This window comes from Corylus avellana, chromosome 11, assembly GCF_965113065.1.
Source record: "Corylus avellana chromosome 11, dhCorAvel1.hap1.2, whole genome shotgun sequence".
Taxonomy (NCBI): Eukaryota; Viridiplantae; Streptophyta; class Magnoliopsida; order Fagales; family Betulaceae; genus Corylus; species Corylus avellana.
In genome coordinates this window covers 19,626,239-19,640,167 of record NC_142500.1, presented here as the reverse complement: position 1 = coordinate 19,640,167, position 13,929 = coordinate 19,626,239, and the positions used below count along the sequence as shown (strand labels likewise).

The 13,929-nt window shown below is 33.9% G+C and overlaps 1 protein-coding gene across 1 annotated transcript; it reads right to left on the bottom strand.

Annotated features, from left to right (window-relative positions):
* Positions 1-992: 992 nt before the first annotated feature.
* Positions 993-6,360, bottom strand: LOC132166501 (uncharacterized). The gene is made up of 4 exons (XM_059577325.2): positions 6,126-6,360; positions 5,093-5,135; positions 2,302-2,354; positions 993-1,585 (listed from the first exon to the last, which is right to left on the bottom strand). The coding sequence occupies exons 1-4, from the start codon at positions 6,218-6,220 to the stop codon at positions 1,093-1,095; spliced, it is 684 nt and encodes a 227-aa protein (XP_059433308.2). The 5' UTR covers positions 6,221-6,360; the 3' UTR covers positions 993-1,092.
* Positions 6,361-13,929: the final 7,569 nt, after the last annotated feature.

Here is a 13,929-nt window from a genome sequence, read left to right as displayed (position 1 = left end):
AAAGCCAAAAGGTCTTCTCTTCCTTACAAATTACAAATATTGGATACTGGGGGAGGTTTCTTGGCGCGTGGCAAAACTGTTACCTGACTTGACGAGAGGAGGAATTGGTTGGGGGTAGGTTTTCGACCTGGCCACATTGGCTCTGGTTTCCTAGATAAATTTTATGGGTTTTTTGACAGTGGAAGGCCCAATGGGAGCTGGATACACCAGTAACCATCCAATTCTCTGGGCCGACCTAGATTTGAGTTGGTTCACAGGAATTCCTATTAGAATGTAATTTTTTAACAAAGTGGGCCTTTAAGGGCCCATCTGAGGCCAAGTACACCAACTTTAATAGGCTCATAAGCGTCAAAAACCACATCTATGGTGGATTTGCTGAATAATACATCAAATTTGTTAATGAATTATTCTTTTTATGTGATGTGTGAGCTTGTTTTTTTGTGTATTTGGAATGTGATCAAAAGAAGGATAAGATGAAATAGGAAATAATATTGACAGTAATAGAAATGACTATGACTCTCTTGGGCTCCAATCGTATGCCTATTAATTAACCCTTATTTATGCAAGGTGACATTAAGCCATGCAGGACCTAAAGAACAAAATATGGTTAAGATTACGTCAACTAAACCAAATAAAGAAAATTTTCGAAGCAATCATTGACAATTTTTGACATGACCTACGAACTCGACATAAATTCAATACGAAATTAGTAGATTAGGATTGATCTATATGGTATTATACACATGTCTCAACACGACCTAAACCTAACACACGAACACAAATTGCCACCCCAACCAACCCTCAAATTGAAATCAGCAACTGCACTGTGAAGAAAATATGGTTCATTCACAGTTTCACACTAACAATAATAACCACAAACGATATCTAATTGAATATTCAACCATATGATTACACCATATGCAACTAGAATAAACACTATACTGAAAAGTGTTTTTTTTTTTAAAAAAAAATATTAAGTAATTGCATCTCATTGAATTAAGTAATTGCATCTCAAGAAGTATACAAGAAAATTGCCTGCTAAAAAAATTTAATCACACAACTGCACATCAAGAATGAAACTATACAGAAGATTTACCATGCCCCCCTTAATTGTTGAGGCATCCAACAAACATTTTTCTCCCAGAGAATGGAGGCTGAAAAGCCATAGTGCACTAGCGAACAAGCAAGGGATTGAGCTGCACGAAAGCATACATTGACAGGTGCTGCATCGACTCGTGCAGACAGCTGACTCCTTTCCAAGGTCGCAATAGTCATTGGTGGTACCATCGGTGTCCAGTAAACTATGGTAACAAACACTATACAAATTAGGGCTTCTTGAAGCCACCCAACCAGGCGGACGAGCCTCCGTTCTTCTAGTGTTAGTCTATGGGAAAAAAGTTGTGATATCTCAATCAAAAGAATAAAGATCAAGGAACCAGTAAAAAGCATTAAGTTCAAAAGTGCCCTCTTCTCCTGGTTCATGGGTTCATTGTGGACTAAACCATAAAAGATTTCTAAAACAAAGATGCAGAATCCAACAAGGAGTTTGATATTTGCACTGAAACTGACTGTCCTTGGCACTGTTCTGCATATACAAACAAACAAAAAAAAAAAAAAAAAATTGATAAGTAATTGAAATATCATTAAAAATTAAGAGGCGCCCTCAGCTTCACATGAAGTATACAAGAGAAAATACCTAACTAGAAGGAGAAAACAGAATAAGAAAATCATGATAACTAATCACCAAATAAGAATCAAAAGCAGTTGTCCAAAGATACAGGGTTTTGAAGACAAAAGAATTAATTTTCTCTAATATCCTATCATGGTCCTCAAAATTTCTGTCATTCATTTCCTTCCATAGAAACTATAAAAGACACAAAGACATCATCTTCTACACAATAGCACTTCTAGTGCCAACAACAGTCCACCAACAAGCATACAAGTCGACTACTCGTCTAAGTACAACCCAAGACAACCCAAAACTTCAACAAGGCATTAGCAACCTCACAAGAAAATTAAAATAATAGTGGTACATTTGCACACACGTGGTACAATCACAAAAGCTCATGCCCACATACATAGAAATCATGAAAGAAATAAGCTAGACCAGGTTGAGTGTTCCACTGCAACCTCAAACACTAAACCGACTATATCATTATCCGTTACCCATTTAATTTTAATATGTCATACATTTTTCTACTGTTTAAAATAGAGGATTTTTCGAAATCAAAAGCCAAAATTTTTGCACCCAAGATATTGAAACAAAAGAAGAACAAAAAAATATCACAAACAAATGCAAACCTGGGAAGCGTCAAAGTGAGAATAATATCATCTCCATCCATAGCATTAGAAATCTGTAATTTTAAGAATTAATATATATTAGAAATAAAATTATCACAAAAGAATACAGATTTCAATAACAAAGTTGGAATTGTAAGTATAGATAGTCCTTACTCAATTAAGCCACTTCGTTGGCTCTCAATTATACAAACAGAGGATTGGATGTTAATCCACTCAAAAGGAAAAGGCAACATACATTAAATTCTCCAAATTTGGGAAAACCGCGTGATGTCAATATGGAGTCCTGCTATTTGGCCGCCAAGAGTCAGATAAGTGTCTGCCAAAGTCTGACATGACTTTATTAAAAAAAAAAAAGAAAAAATCGTAAAAATCTCTCTCTCTTCCCCCATTTCGTATTTTTTTTGTTAGTTAAATTTTTATGAATTAATATTTAGTTTCTAATGCCTCAAAACTTGTTTTTGAATTCAAAACTAAAACCTAGGGGCGGAAAGTTAACCCTTTAGGAATGGTATCACCCAAAAGGGATTCAATCATCCTAAATTTGGTGCTAATGTCTCAAATTTTGTGCTAATATCTCAAATTTAAATTCCCCTTTAATGTTTATCTTCTTTAATTAAAAAAAAAAAAAAAAATTGTAAATGTCTGACGCTTGGCTGCCTCATGGCAGCCGTAAATCTCTACTCGTCAATATGTTAAGCTCTATTTTAATGATGGATAGTAGTTAATAATTTGGATAGAAGGGTATATAAACTCCAACATGTTTTATCAAGCAACAGACTACATATGTATTTTATTTCTTTATTGGATGATTAGACACAAACTGTCGCCAGATACGTACTAGCATGAGATTCAACAATTCCCAACCAGGTAAGGGCGAAACTAGAATTTTAGGTGCGGGGCGCAAAACAAAAAGAGAAAACTTTTTTGGGGGTAAAAATTTGATTTTGAAAGTGGAAGTATTTTAAAAAACAATTTGGGGAACACGTTGAGACTTGGGGGTGCCCCTACAACCAGTTCAAGTTGAAGGATGCATCTGATGTTCAAACCTATTCCACAGTCCAAAACAGCTCCAACAGAAGCAATTCATACATATTGCTCTCACCGAGGACCATTCCACTCAGAAAAGTAAGAGCTATTCTTAATAAACTAAATCAAATGTGGTACTAACTAATACACAAAAATGATACTTGGGCAAAACATATGATTGCAATGGTTTTTGACGAACTGTACTCATTAAGGGGCTAATTTAAGGATACCAGTGGGGATAAGGAGAAACAAACTTTAAATAATGAAAGGAGGTCTAACAAATCTACTTAAATTTACCAACAGATTGCACTAACCAGATTGAAGAAAAGAAAAAGAATTTTTTTTTTTTAAAAAAAAAAAATCAATAAGAAATGCATATCTTAACAGCCTTGAGATGGAGAGATAAAGAAGACAAGAGAAGAATTGTAGACAATTATCAAACACACATCACCATAGCATTGGTAAGACTAATGTATGTAAGAATTAATATAACTGTTTCATTGTAAGTTCAGACGAAAGTGCACTAACAAGCTGCTTCATATTTCATGATTTTTCTGGATCTTTGAGACTGAATATAAGAGTCACTTGTTCAAGATTCTAAAAGCTGCCTAATTATTTGAATCATCAACCAGAGATGAAAATTTAGAATGATGAAAAAATGGCCTAAATAGCGTATGAGAAGATATGGAAAGAGAAGGAGGACAAAGAATATGTGAGACCTTAGAGTTCACATACTTCATTCCACAAACTCATGCCAAGTGACTGATATGGCCAGGGTCAAAATGCTTTGTTGGGTCATGGATCGGCCATACTAAGCCCAACAAACAATTACTCGGCCCACAATACAAACTTGGTTACTTACACCTATTTATTGAACTTAAGGTCGGTAAGTTATATCAGCTTAAGCTCGGTATATTATACTCAGTTCAAAGACTCGATAAACCGAGTCTAGTATATGCTCTCGAAGATTATCCTCGGGAGACTTTATCTACTTACGTGGCATTCTTCTGTGATTCACCAACATAGTATATGACACGTGGATCCTCAGGAGGACCACTATGCCAAGTGGACAGCTACTAACTGATGCCTATAAAAAGGAGGTCCCATTTCAATTTTTGGTAATCTTTTCTTTTCCTTAATCGGATACTCCCAACTCTCTTCATCTCACTTACAATCTTCAAAGTTCATATATTCTCCTAAACACAGTGACTGATTTAGGCATTGGAGCTATTCCCCGCCGGCAAACACCGGTAGCTTTGATCCTATTGTTATTATTTTGTAGTTACGTGACTCTTCGGACATCACAACATTCACAGGGTTCGTGTCACATGGAAAACTGTGTTTTAACATGCTTGAAGGTGTTGCTGACGTATTGTTAAACTGTATATCATAAGTTGTGAGTTTAAAAAGCAGGGGGCTAAGATACAAACCTAAAACCCAGATACAAAGATCTAGAACTACCACTCAACATATACATTTTCGAAAACTGAGTATAGAACAAATAAATCAACATATAGAATGAGAAAAAATAACACTTTCAAAAAAATTCTATCTGGTGCAATATTTTCCAACACATGATACTAAAGATTACAACATCAAGCAAGTTTATATACAGAAATAATACTGAACAAGTCATAGAAAAATCATAATTAAACCAGTTTAGTTTAACTGACATTGATATATCAAAAAATCATAAGAATACTGAGAGAGGAGCACCATTTCTTTTTTAAAAATAAACTATAAGAAATTGAGGCGAAATACAGACCTGAAAAAGATCTATTTCTTTAAGCTGGCTGTTGACTGAGGACCTGAAGTAAATCAGTGACAAGTACGTCAGAGAAACAGACGTTAACCAGAACAAAGGTACTTCTATATAAAACAAGAGAGAGAAAAGCAAAGTGAAAAGTTACCAAACTTTCTAAAGCAGACATCCAAATTCCAAATCATCGTATTATACACTATGCCAGATATTGGTGTGCTCAGGATTTGGTCAAATAACAAAAGAAGTATACCAAATCCTTACATGCAGATGCAACCACACAAGTTTCCAGTCTAACCTCTCGTCCGTATCAAGTCAAATGCATAGATTCTCATCCGCAAATCCATCCTAGGATTTGGACAAACTAAATTTCAGGATATAAAGGTTTAATTAATCTAAGCAATGAAATGGATTTGGGAGCCAATAATGCAAACCAACCTTCCAAATCCACAAATCTATGTTGTTTACATCAAAGTTATGCTCATTGGGATTGGACGAGTACAATGATAACGTGGATGGAAAAAGAATAAATTGAGCATCTGCAGTTGATTTCAACAGTAGAAAAATTGGTCGAAACCCCAAATAACCTACCTGTAGAACCAATCGAATGCTGTCAACCAAGAATCAACTACCTTGAGACATGTGGGAAAACATGAGAGAATCATTTGAATGACATACTCCCTATATGTGCGAATCAATTGAAGAGAGATTTTAGATATTGATAAGCAATTGGATGCTGATTCAGTTATTCAGGCTGATATCAATGGAAAGTCGACATTTGATAATAGAAGAGAAAACTCAGAAACCAATATTTATATATATTGCAATTACCTCTTCACAATGTGAACAATCAACAATCAGCACTAACGGTTATTTGGGCTCTAATTCAATTATTCTAGTTGGGCCTCTACAATTCCATTGTACTTCAATCTCAATCATATTAGACTTAAACCATTTCTACTTTTATAATCACACCAGAAATTGCCCAATTCAAGAACAAAGATATTGTGTGGGGGCGGTGGGTGGTTGGATGTCTTACCTGCAGGTGATTTTGTTGTTGTTCTTCTTCTTCTGCGGCTCATCAATTTCCTTTGTCCGTTCGGATTCTGAAAGGGCTTCAATTTCGTGTGCCATTGAGAAAGAGAGAGAGGACCCAGAGGAGGTCTGGGTCAAGAGGAGCTGCCGATCGCTGATCAGAGGTTCTCGAGTGTGATGCGCTATCTCGACGCGAGTGGATTTACAGAGATCTCATTCATTTGGTCGAACAAATAATAGATTTTGTTAATGGTGGGCCAAAAAAAAAAAAAGAAAAAAAAAAAGAAAAAGTAAAAGGAAATATGCAGAGAAACTTGGAGGAATGTAAAGCTGAGTAATGGCCACTTGCCACGTGAACGTGGGCGTGTGCTTGATTCTTATTAAACTGCCATTACAGATGTTGACTTGTCGGTCACCCGTCCATTTTTCTGTTTCTATGCGGCGCTGACAACACTGACAAATATCCAATCTCTAAATAAAAAATAAAAAATAAAAAATATATACATTATAATCGTCGTATTTCAATTCTTTCGTCTGAATTTTTTATTTTAATTTTTAATTTAAGTTCTTCCATTCAAAATGGTCTAAAATTGTAACATGTTAGGTAACTTTTCTCTCGTTTTGCAAGTAAGTAACTCACCGTTCAATCTAATTGTGCAAAAATCTACTTCAATAATGTTTTGATTTGGTTGTGCCAATAAGTTGATGCTTGAACTATATGCCGGTACATAATATAATATTTAATTAATTTGATGTTTATTGGTCTTTAAAAGGTAGTTCAAATTCTCGGATCGGGATTCTGAGCAATAATTAAGGAATTGCACATTAAAAATGATTGAAATTCTAGCCATTGAATCTCTTCCAATGATCCATACGCTATAGCATGTCCCACTAGTTAAAAAATAATAAAATATTATTTAAATTTTTTAAAAAAATATAAAACAAAATAATTAAAATTGCCACCTCATCTAAGACATTGGGGTGGCTTCGGCCACTCCCAACCCCCCGGGCCAATCCCAATTTTTTTTTTTTTTTTGGGGGGAGGTTTGGCCTGGCCACCCGCAACCCTAGGGCCAAACCCTTTTTTTTTTAAAAAAATAATTTTTGAGGGTTTGGTCCTAGGGAGTGGTTCAGCCACTCTCAACTGGCTCTTAGGGGTGGCTGAAGCCACCCCGCGTCTTAGATGGGGTGGCCAGCCACCCCCTATGAAAAAAATGAGGTGGCCATATTTTTTTATTATTTTCTTTTTAAAATTAAAATAATATTTTATTATTTTTTAATTAATGAGACACGTGATAGTGTATATACCCTAGGATGAAATTCTATAGCCAAAATTTCAGCCATTTTTTATATGGAATCCCGATCGCAGATTCTCTTGTAATTACGGGATTCTTTTGCCCTATTTTTTATCCTACTACTTCAACACATAAATCTTTTTATGGCCCAACAACCTGTTTGTGGACCATGTACATGTGATGCAATATCACCACATGGGCAATTTAAACTCCACACTGGACCCAAACCCTTGGAGTTTCAGCTATAGCCCAAAAGAGAACCAAACATGCTTCTGTTTGAGTGCAATATGACCCACCACCAAATAAAGAAAGGTCCAATATGACTAACTAAAATCCAACCACAAAACCATCCTACTTAATGCCATATATTCAAACGAGTAACGCTAAAAATTACACTTTTTATTATTATCTTATTATATTTTATTATATTGATATGACAATATTATCTCATTAATATCTTTCTCTGCTGATGTATTAGTACTAATAAGTTATTGAAGGAACAATAAACTCAGTTTATAAACTTGTAGTGTATTTTTTTAGTATACTGGAAACACATAATTTTTCAATAAAACTATTAAAAAATTAAACATTTTAGACAAAATTCCTTATTTCCTTGTAAACTGGATATATATGGGTGATGGGACTAATCCTCATCCACTTTGCAGAAACCTGAAAGATATATATGATGGGCCGGGCCAATTAATAAGAATAAGACTTCCACAGAGACACTTAATAATTCAAGCAGTCATGATGAGACCCCACAATCCGCATGGCCTTGAATTGATAGATGGCATATATGTACGATTTTCCCCCCTTTAAGTGAAACGTTGAAGAGTTGTATGGTGATATATTGTCACATTATTTAAATATTTTAAATAATGTATAATCATTTATACTATAAGATAAAACAAAATAAAATATTTGTCATTATTGGATATGGTAGCAGTCAAGGTGGCAATTCTTGTTTACAAATTAAGGGATAAGTGTAAGAGTATATAGATTAATCATAACTTGATCAATTAAATTGAACTGGTCAAATCTCTCAACTTTAATTCGCTAATTTTATTTGGAGTTTGAGTCAAATCGTATCAAAATTGTCGGCTGATTTAATTTGACTGGAAATGGGGTTGAATGCATTAATCCTAAAACTAATAGAAGAAAATAAAGGTAAAGGGGCTTTTATTTAAAGTTAAAGATGCTAAAGTAGTTTGGTGTAAGAACGTTTTACATGTTCCACCCACAAGCAAAAGTGGTCACATGGTCTCTTCATTTCAACCTTTCAAAATATGTCAACTCGTTGCTAGTGTGCAGCCATGTTTGCCATCGTTTTTCTTCTTATTGCACTCCATTAAATCATTGTTCGCCCACCATAAAAGATCTTCTCGATCTATGCCTTGTGAGATTTAAGAAGAGGGGAAGAAAATAAAGAAAAAGAAAATAGTAAGATGAAATAAAGAGACATGTTGGACTCATAAATATAGGTTTGGTGGAGCAAAAGAGTGTGGAAGTGACACGTAGCAGCACCAACAAAACTCAATTAATGCTGACAATTCGTATTCATATGTTGAAATTGGGGTCTTGAGACATAGGTATTTTGTGTTAGGTTTGTGAGTCATGTCAAAAATTTTCAACCTTAATTATTGCATGTCGTATTTGGGTCATGCCAAAATACGGATATAAGATTATATAGGTTAATCTTAAATTAATTTATTTAATTAAATAGGTTAATCCCCTCAACATTAATCCACTAATTTCGTGTCGAGTTTGTAGGTGATGTCAAAAGTTGTCAGTCCTACTTAACATTGTAATTATACAATATAAAAAAGTTAAGGGAAAATTACAGTTTACCCTCCCAAAGTTGACAGCGTTTTTCAATTTGAACACCAAAGTTTCAATTTTTGCAATCCACCTCCCCAAAGTTCCAAATTTTTGCAATTTGACTAATTGTATCCAAAACTTCCCATATTGCCCCTCATTTTTATTTTTTATTTTTTTATAAAAATGTAAAAAAAAAAAAATTCAGGGTGGTCATAGCCACCCCTTTGGCCATCTGACCATTTTTGCACTCCCAATTTTTTTTTTAATAACAAAAAAAAAAAAAAAAAAATCAGGGGCAATATGGGAATTTTGGGATAATATTGGTCGAATTGAAAAAAATTAAAACTTTGTGGAGGTGGATTGCAAAAATTAAAACTTTGATGTTCGAATTGAAAAACGCTGTCAACTTTGGAAGGGTAAACTGTAATTTTCCCAAAAGTTAAAAACTCCCTTATACTATTCATGAATATCAAACGAGGATTTAGTTTAGGTTTAGTTTTAATTAGTTAGAACTGAATTCGTTAGGATTACGCTATGTATGTCATATGTGTCATTAAACCACACAAAAAACAAGGGTTTCTATTCTAGCAAGTTTAATTCTAACTAAAACTGGAATTAAGCAGAATTCATTGAACCATCCAAATTAGGAACGTGATTATCTCCTCCTAAACATTCATAACTAGCACATTAGAGCTAATCATGGACACCTTAATCATTATGTCTGAATATCCACTTCACCATTTCATCAATCAAAGCGGGTTCTAATTATGTTGTCCGGGTCTCCACTATAATTAGCCACTTTGTAGCCACTTCTCGCCCATTCATCGACCATTGCAATGTTTTATATTTTGAGATAAATATAGGTTAGTGGTCTCACTGTTCTTGCTAACCAACATCGCTTTCAATCAGCTCTCTCCAGCCCAGGCCACATTGAGAAAAGTTCACCCTTTTATCTGCTGACAAAAATATCAGATGGATTTGGGGCCAGCATTATCATGTTCTTCGATCTATAGCTCATGTTCTGACCCAAACACAGTATTTTCGGGTTGAGCATCTATTCGGGCAAGTGCCAACAAATAAGTTTGTCTGAAGTCTCTCACAATTGCACGCCCGATTATAAGGTGGTCCAATAACCATAAACTACCTGAATTTGGTCGTCTCTCTTTTTTGCACTAGATTTTGTTTGATATTTAAGCAAGGAAGTAGACATAAAGACACTTTTCTACTTTTGAAGGTTAATTCAGTGCATTTGTTCTTTTCAAGTTACAACATTAGCCTACCCATTTGGACCAAGTATGCAAACAGAAAGAGAGCCTCATCCATTGCACCAATATTTTTAGGCATGTATGAAACACAACTTAGGGACTTTCCAGGAACTGCAGGCAATTCCAAATTCAAACTTCGGTTGTTAAAGAGAGAAAAGGAAGAATTGTAGACTAAGGAGGATCAATTTTTAACATGATTCGAGAACTCAATACAAAATTAGCAGATTAAAATTAAGAGATTTTGACTCGTTGAAGTAAATGATTCGTGTTAGCGTCGAACTATATAGTCTTACACTCATATCTCGAAACGATCCGAACCTGACACACGAACACGAATAGCAACTCTTAAGTAGGCAATTGCTGGTACAGATCGAAGTTGGTGTGACCATGTTGGCTTGTCCTCTCAGTGTGCTCCCCACTATGAAGTGGGCTACATAGCCATTTGAGTAGTTTCAAAGAGGCACAACTCTATGCCTCATCCGACTTTGATTTTTTTAATGTGAAAGTGGGAACTTTTTTCCTATGATGGTTTTTGATTCAAGATGAAAAATGAATGATAGGAAAGATCTTGGAAGCTTTACTTTAAACCATGGCCCCTAAGATTGGACTTCCTTGAATACCAAAGTTCTTTCTAAAGCACATGGATGTTACCATCATGGTGGGGGACTAGGGATAGCCGAAAAAAGAGATTTTTTTTTTTTTTTTTTTTTTTAATGCAATTTATTTGCCTTTAGAATTAGGCCACTTTGAAGGGACTAACACAAACGTCATGATTTCTCCCCCTATAAGTAGCTAGGCGGCGCCGATTAGTATTCGTGTGTCGGATTCGAATCATGTCGAAGCGTGGGTATAAAATTATATAGGTCAAATTTTACTTAACCCATTTAGTTAAATAGGTCATATCCTCGATTTTAACACACTAATTTCATACTGAGTTCATGTCGAGTTTACAGGTCGTGTAAAAAATTGTCAACCTCAAATATTGCATGTAAGATGTAGGTCGTATCAAAATATGGGTATAATATTACATAAATTAACTATAATAATTAAACAGATTAAATCCCTCAACGATCTTAGCACGCTAATTTCATGTCGAATTCACAAATTGTATCAAAAATTGCAAACCCTACTTATAAGTACTATGAATTGAAATCCAGTACAATATATTAGGTATTGTACTGGAAACAATAGCTCTTAGTTGTACTGTTAATTTAAAATGAATGGTGGTTAACTCCACTCTCTTATCTATTGTGGCGATTCCAAGTCAAACAATTTAACACCCTTGGTTTTTTTTTTTTTTCCTCTGCTTTTGTTTTTATAAAACAATATACTCCATTACGTTTCCAACTTTCTTTTTATTTAATTTTTTTTTTTTCATCTTGGGAATATCATGATGGTCATCACAAAAATAAAAAATAAAAAAATAAATATGATGGAGCCACATGTGTGACCCTTCGATTCCATTTGAGAACTTTTCCAATAATTTTAAAATAATGAGTTTCCACCAAAAATATGTTTTGTTCGTATAGAAATCAGAATTTCAAAATTTTATCAAGCACTTCTAATAAGGACAAAGTTTTCTTCTAAATTAGGTCGAAGAAATTTCTTTTAACTTAATCTATAAAAGTAATATATTAATAGTATAGACAAAATTGAAATAAATTTTATTAAAAACTCATGTGCATCTCACATGTTATTAAAAAAAAGTGACATGTTACTTTTATAAATTAGGTTAAAAAATATTTCTCTAATCCAATTTAAAAGAAACGCTGCGACTCGATCAACAAAATTGGCGTTTCAATCTTATGAAAAGTTAAAAGTTTGTATTCCTATTCTCCAAATGGTATGACATCCCCACAAATGGCATCTTTTCTTTTATTTCTTTTTCTTTTTTTTTTTTAATCTTTTTTTTTTTTAATTTTGTTCCTCTTGAAGCTACTTTTTTGTTTATATAATAATATATTTTCCTTTTTTTTTTTCCCACCGAAAGAACTTTAAATATCATTGCTAATCATTAATCGTTTGACATGCAAAATTGGCCTGTAAAATGGAATAATTATTTTTATGAAAAGGGAATGCTAGGTGCTTTTCTAGTATTCTGCTTCTATTTTCTTAGTCTTAGGTGTATATTATTTTTTAAAAAAGAAGAAAGAAACTGTCACTTATTTCTCTCACTTGATTTTTAAAAATTTATATAAAAGTATGAGAATACCAGAAGAACACTAAGAACAGCTATTTCGCAAAAACGACTGTTCCACCTAAAACGAGAAAAATAGTTATTCATTGTCTAATTTTAATTTCCACAAAAGCCCTCGAGGTATCTCTCTCCAACGACTTTGAGATACTATTTTAAGGATTTGGCTTAGGTACGGTTAAAAAATAAATAAATAAATACAGCACACATCATGCAGTAATTTTCTTAACAATCCAAATTTAATTCTCCTCATTTTTATTTTTTTTACAGCATTTAAGCCAATTTCTTATTTCAATCTTCATGGTATCCTTCTCTCTTGCATTAGCTCATAATAAGAGCGGCAGAAAAGTCTTGTTTAGACTGTTCAAACATCGAATAACTTTGTTTTGGTTTTTTTCTGATATAATCCCGTCAATTTCATAGAGTTAAAATAAAATTTGTTTAGCTTCCTCTAACGTATCCATTCCGAAGAGATTTATGCTTTTGGAGATTCTTACACATACAAGGGAAACGTTAACCGTTCACCCTTCTCGGATCCCCAAAGCAGCACTTCATAAGAGTGAGAAAATAATATAATAGATCTGAAGTTAGGGTACGTAGCCAATATTAAATAATGTGTTTTTAACCGGAGACAGAAATCTGAAATTATGTGGAGATGGTAGAGACCAGAGAACCAAGCAATAAATTAAGTATTGAAATCGGGGAAGGTGTCATAAGTGTATTCTTTTTGTTGAATTTTCTTTACCATGCATTTTAATTTGTGCTTATGTTTCACGTTTTTTAATTAAGAATTAATTGGTGTTACGTTATTTGAGGATAGTTGAATTATTTCTATAATCAATTGGAATGCATATAGCATGAGCTGCTATCATTGGAAAAAGCCAGATTCGAGCATAATGAGGGACGCTAATACTATGGCACATACGCTTGTAAAATTGGCTACTACCCATGCTACTATGTCTACTTGGTTGAGGAATGCCCCACCAAATGTATGTGATATTGTACGAAGGGAACAACCTACTACCCTTCTTGTGTAATCTTTTGTTGGATCTTTTGAGATAATAAATATTATAATATTCCTTAAAAAAAAAAAAAAATTATTTCTATAATCAAATACTATGCTTTACAATTAATGCTTAAAACGTTCATAGGCTTTACATTTATCTCTATTGATTATAAGGACATGAATTGAACATGATGGAATTTGCATTATGAGCACAAAAATTCGTGCTTGAA

What these genes read in the sequence shown, in the direction of transcription:
- LOC132166501 (XM_059577325.2), bottom strand. Translation starts at nt 6,220, where the DNA reads ATGGCACACGAAATTGAAGCCCTTTCAGAATCCGAACGGACAAAGGAA. An exon ending in AACAACAAAATCACCTGCAG is followed by an intron (nt 5,136 to 6,125) that starts GTAAGACATCCA and finishes GATTTACTTCAG; the next exon opens with GTCCTCAGTCAACAGCCAGC. An exon ending in AAGAAATAGATCTTTTTCAG is followed by an intron (nt 2,355 to 5,092) that starts GTCTGTATTTCG and finishes TTAAAATTACAG; the next exon opens with ATTTCTAATGCTATGGATGG.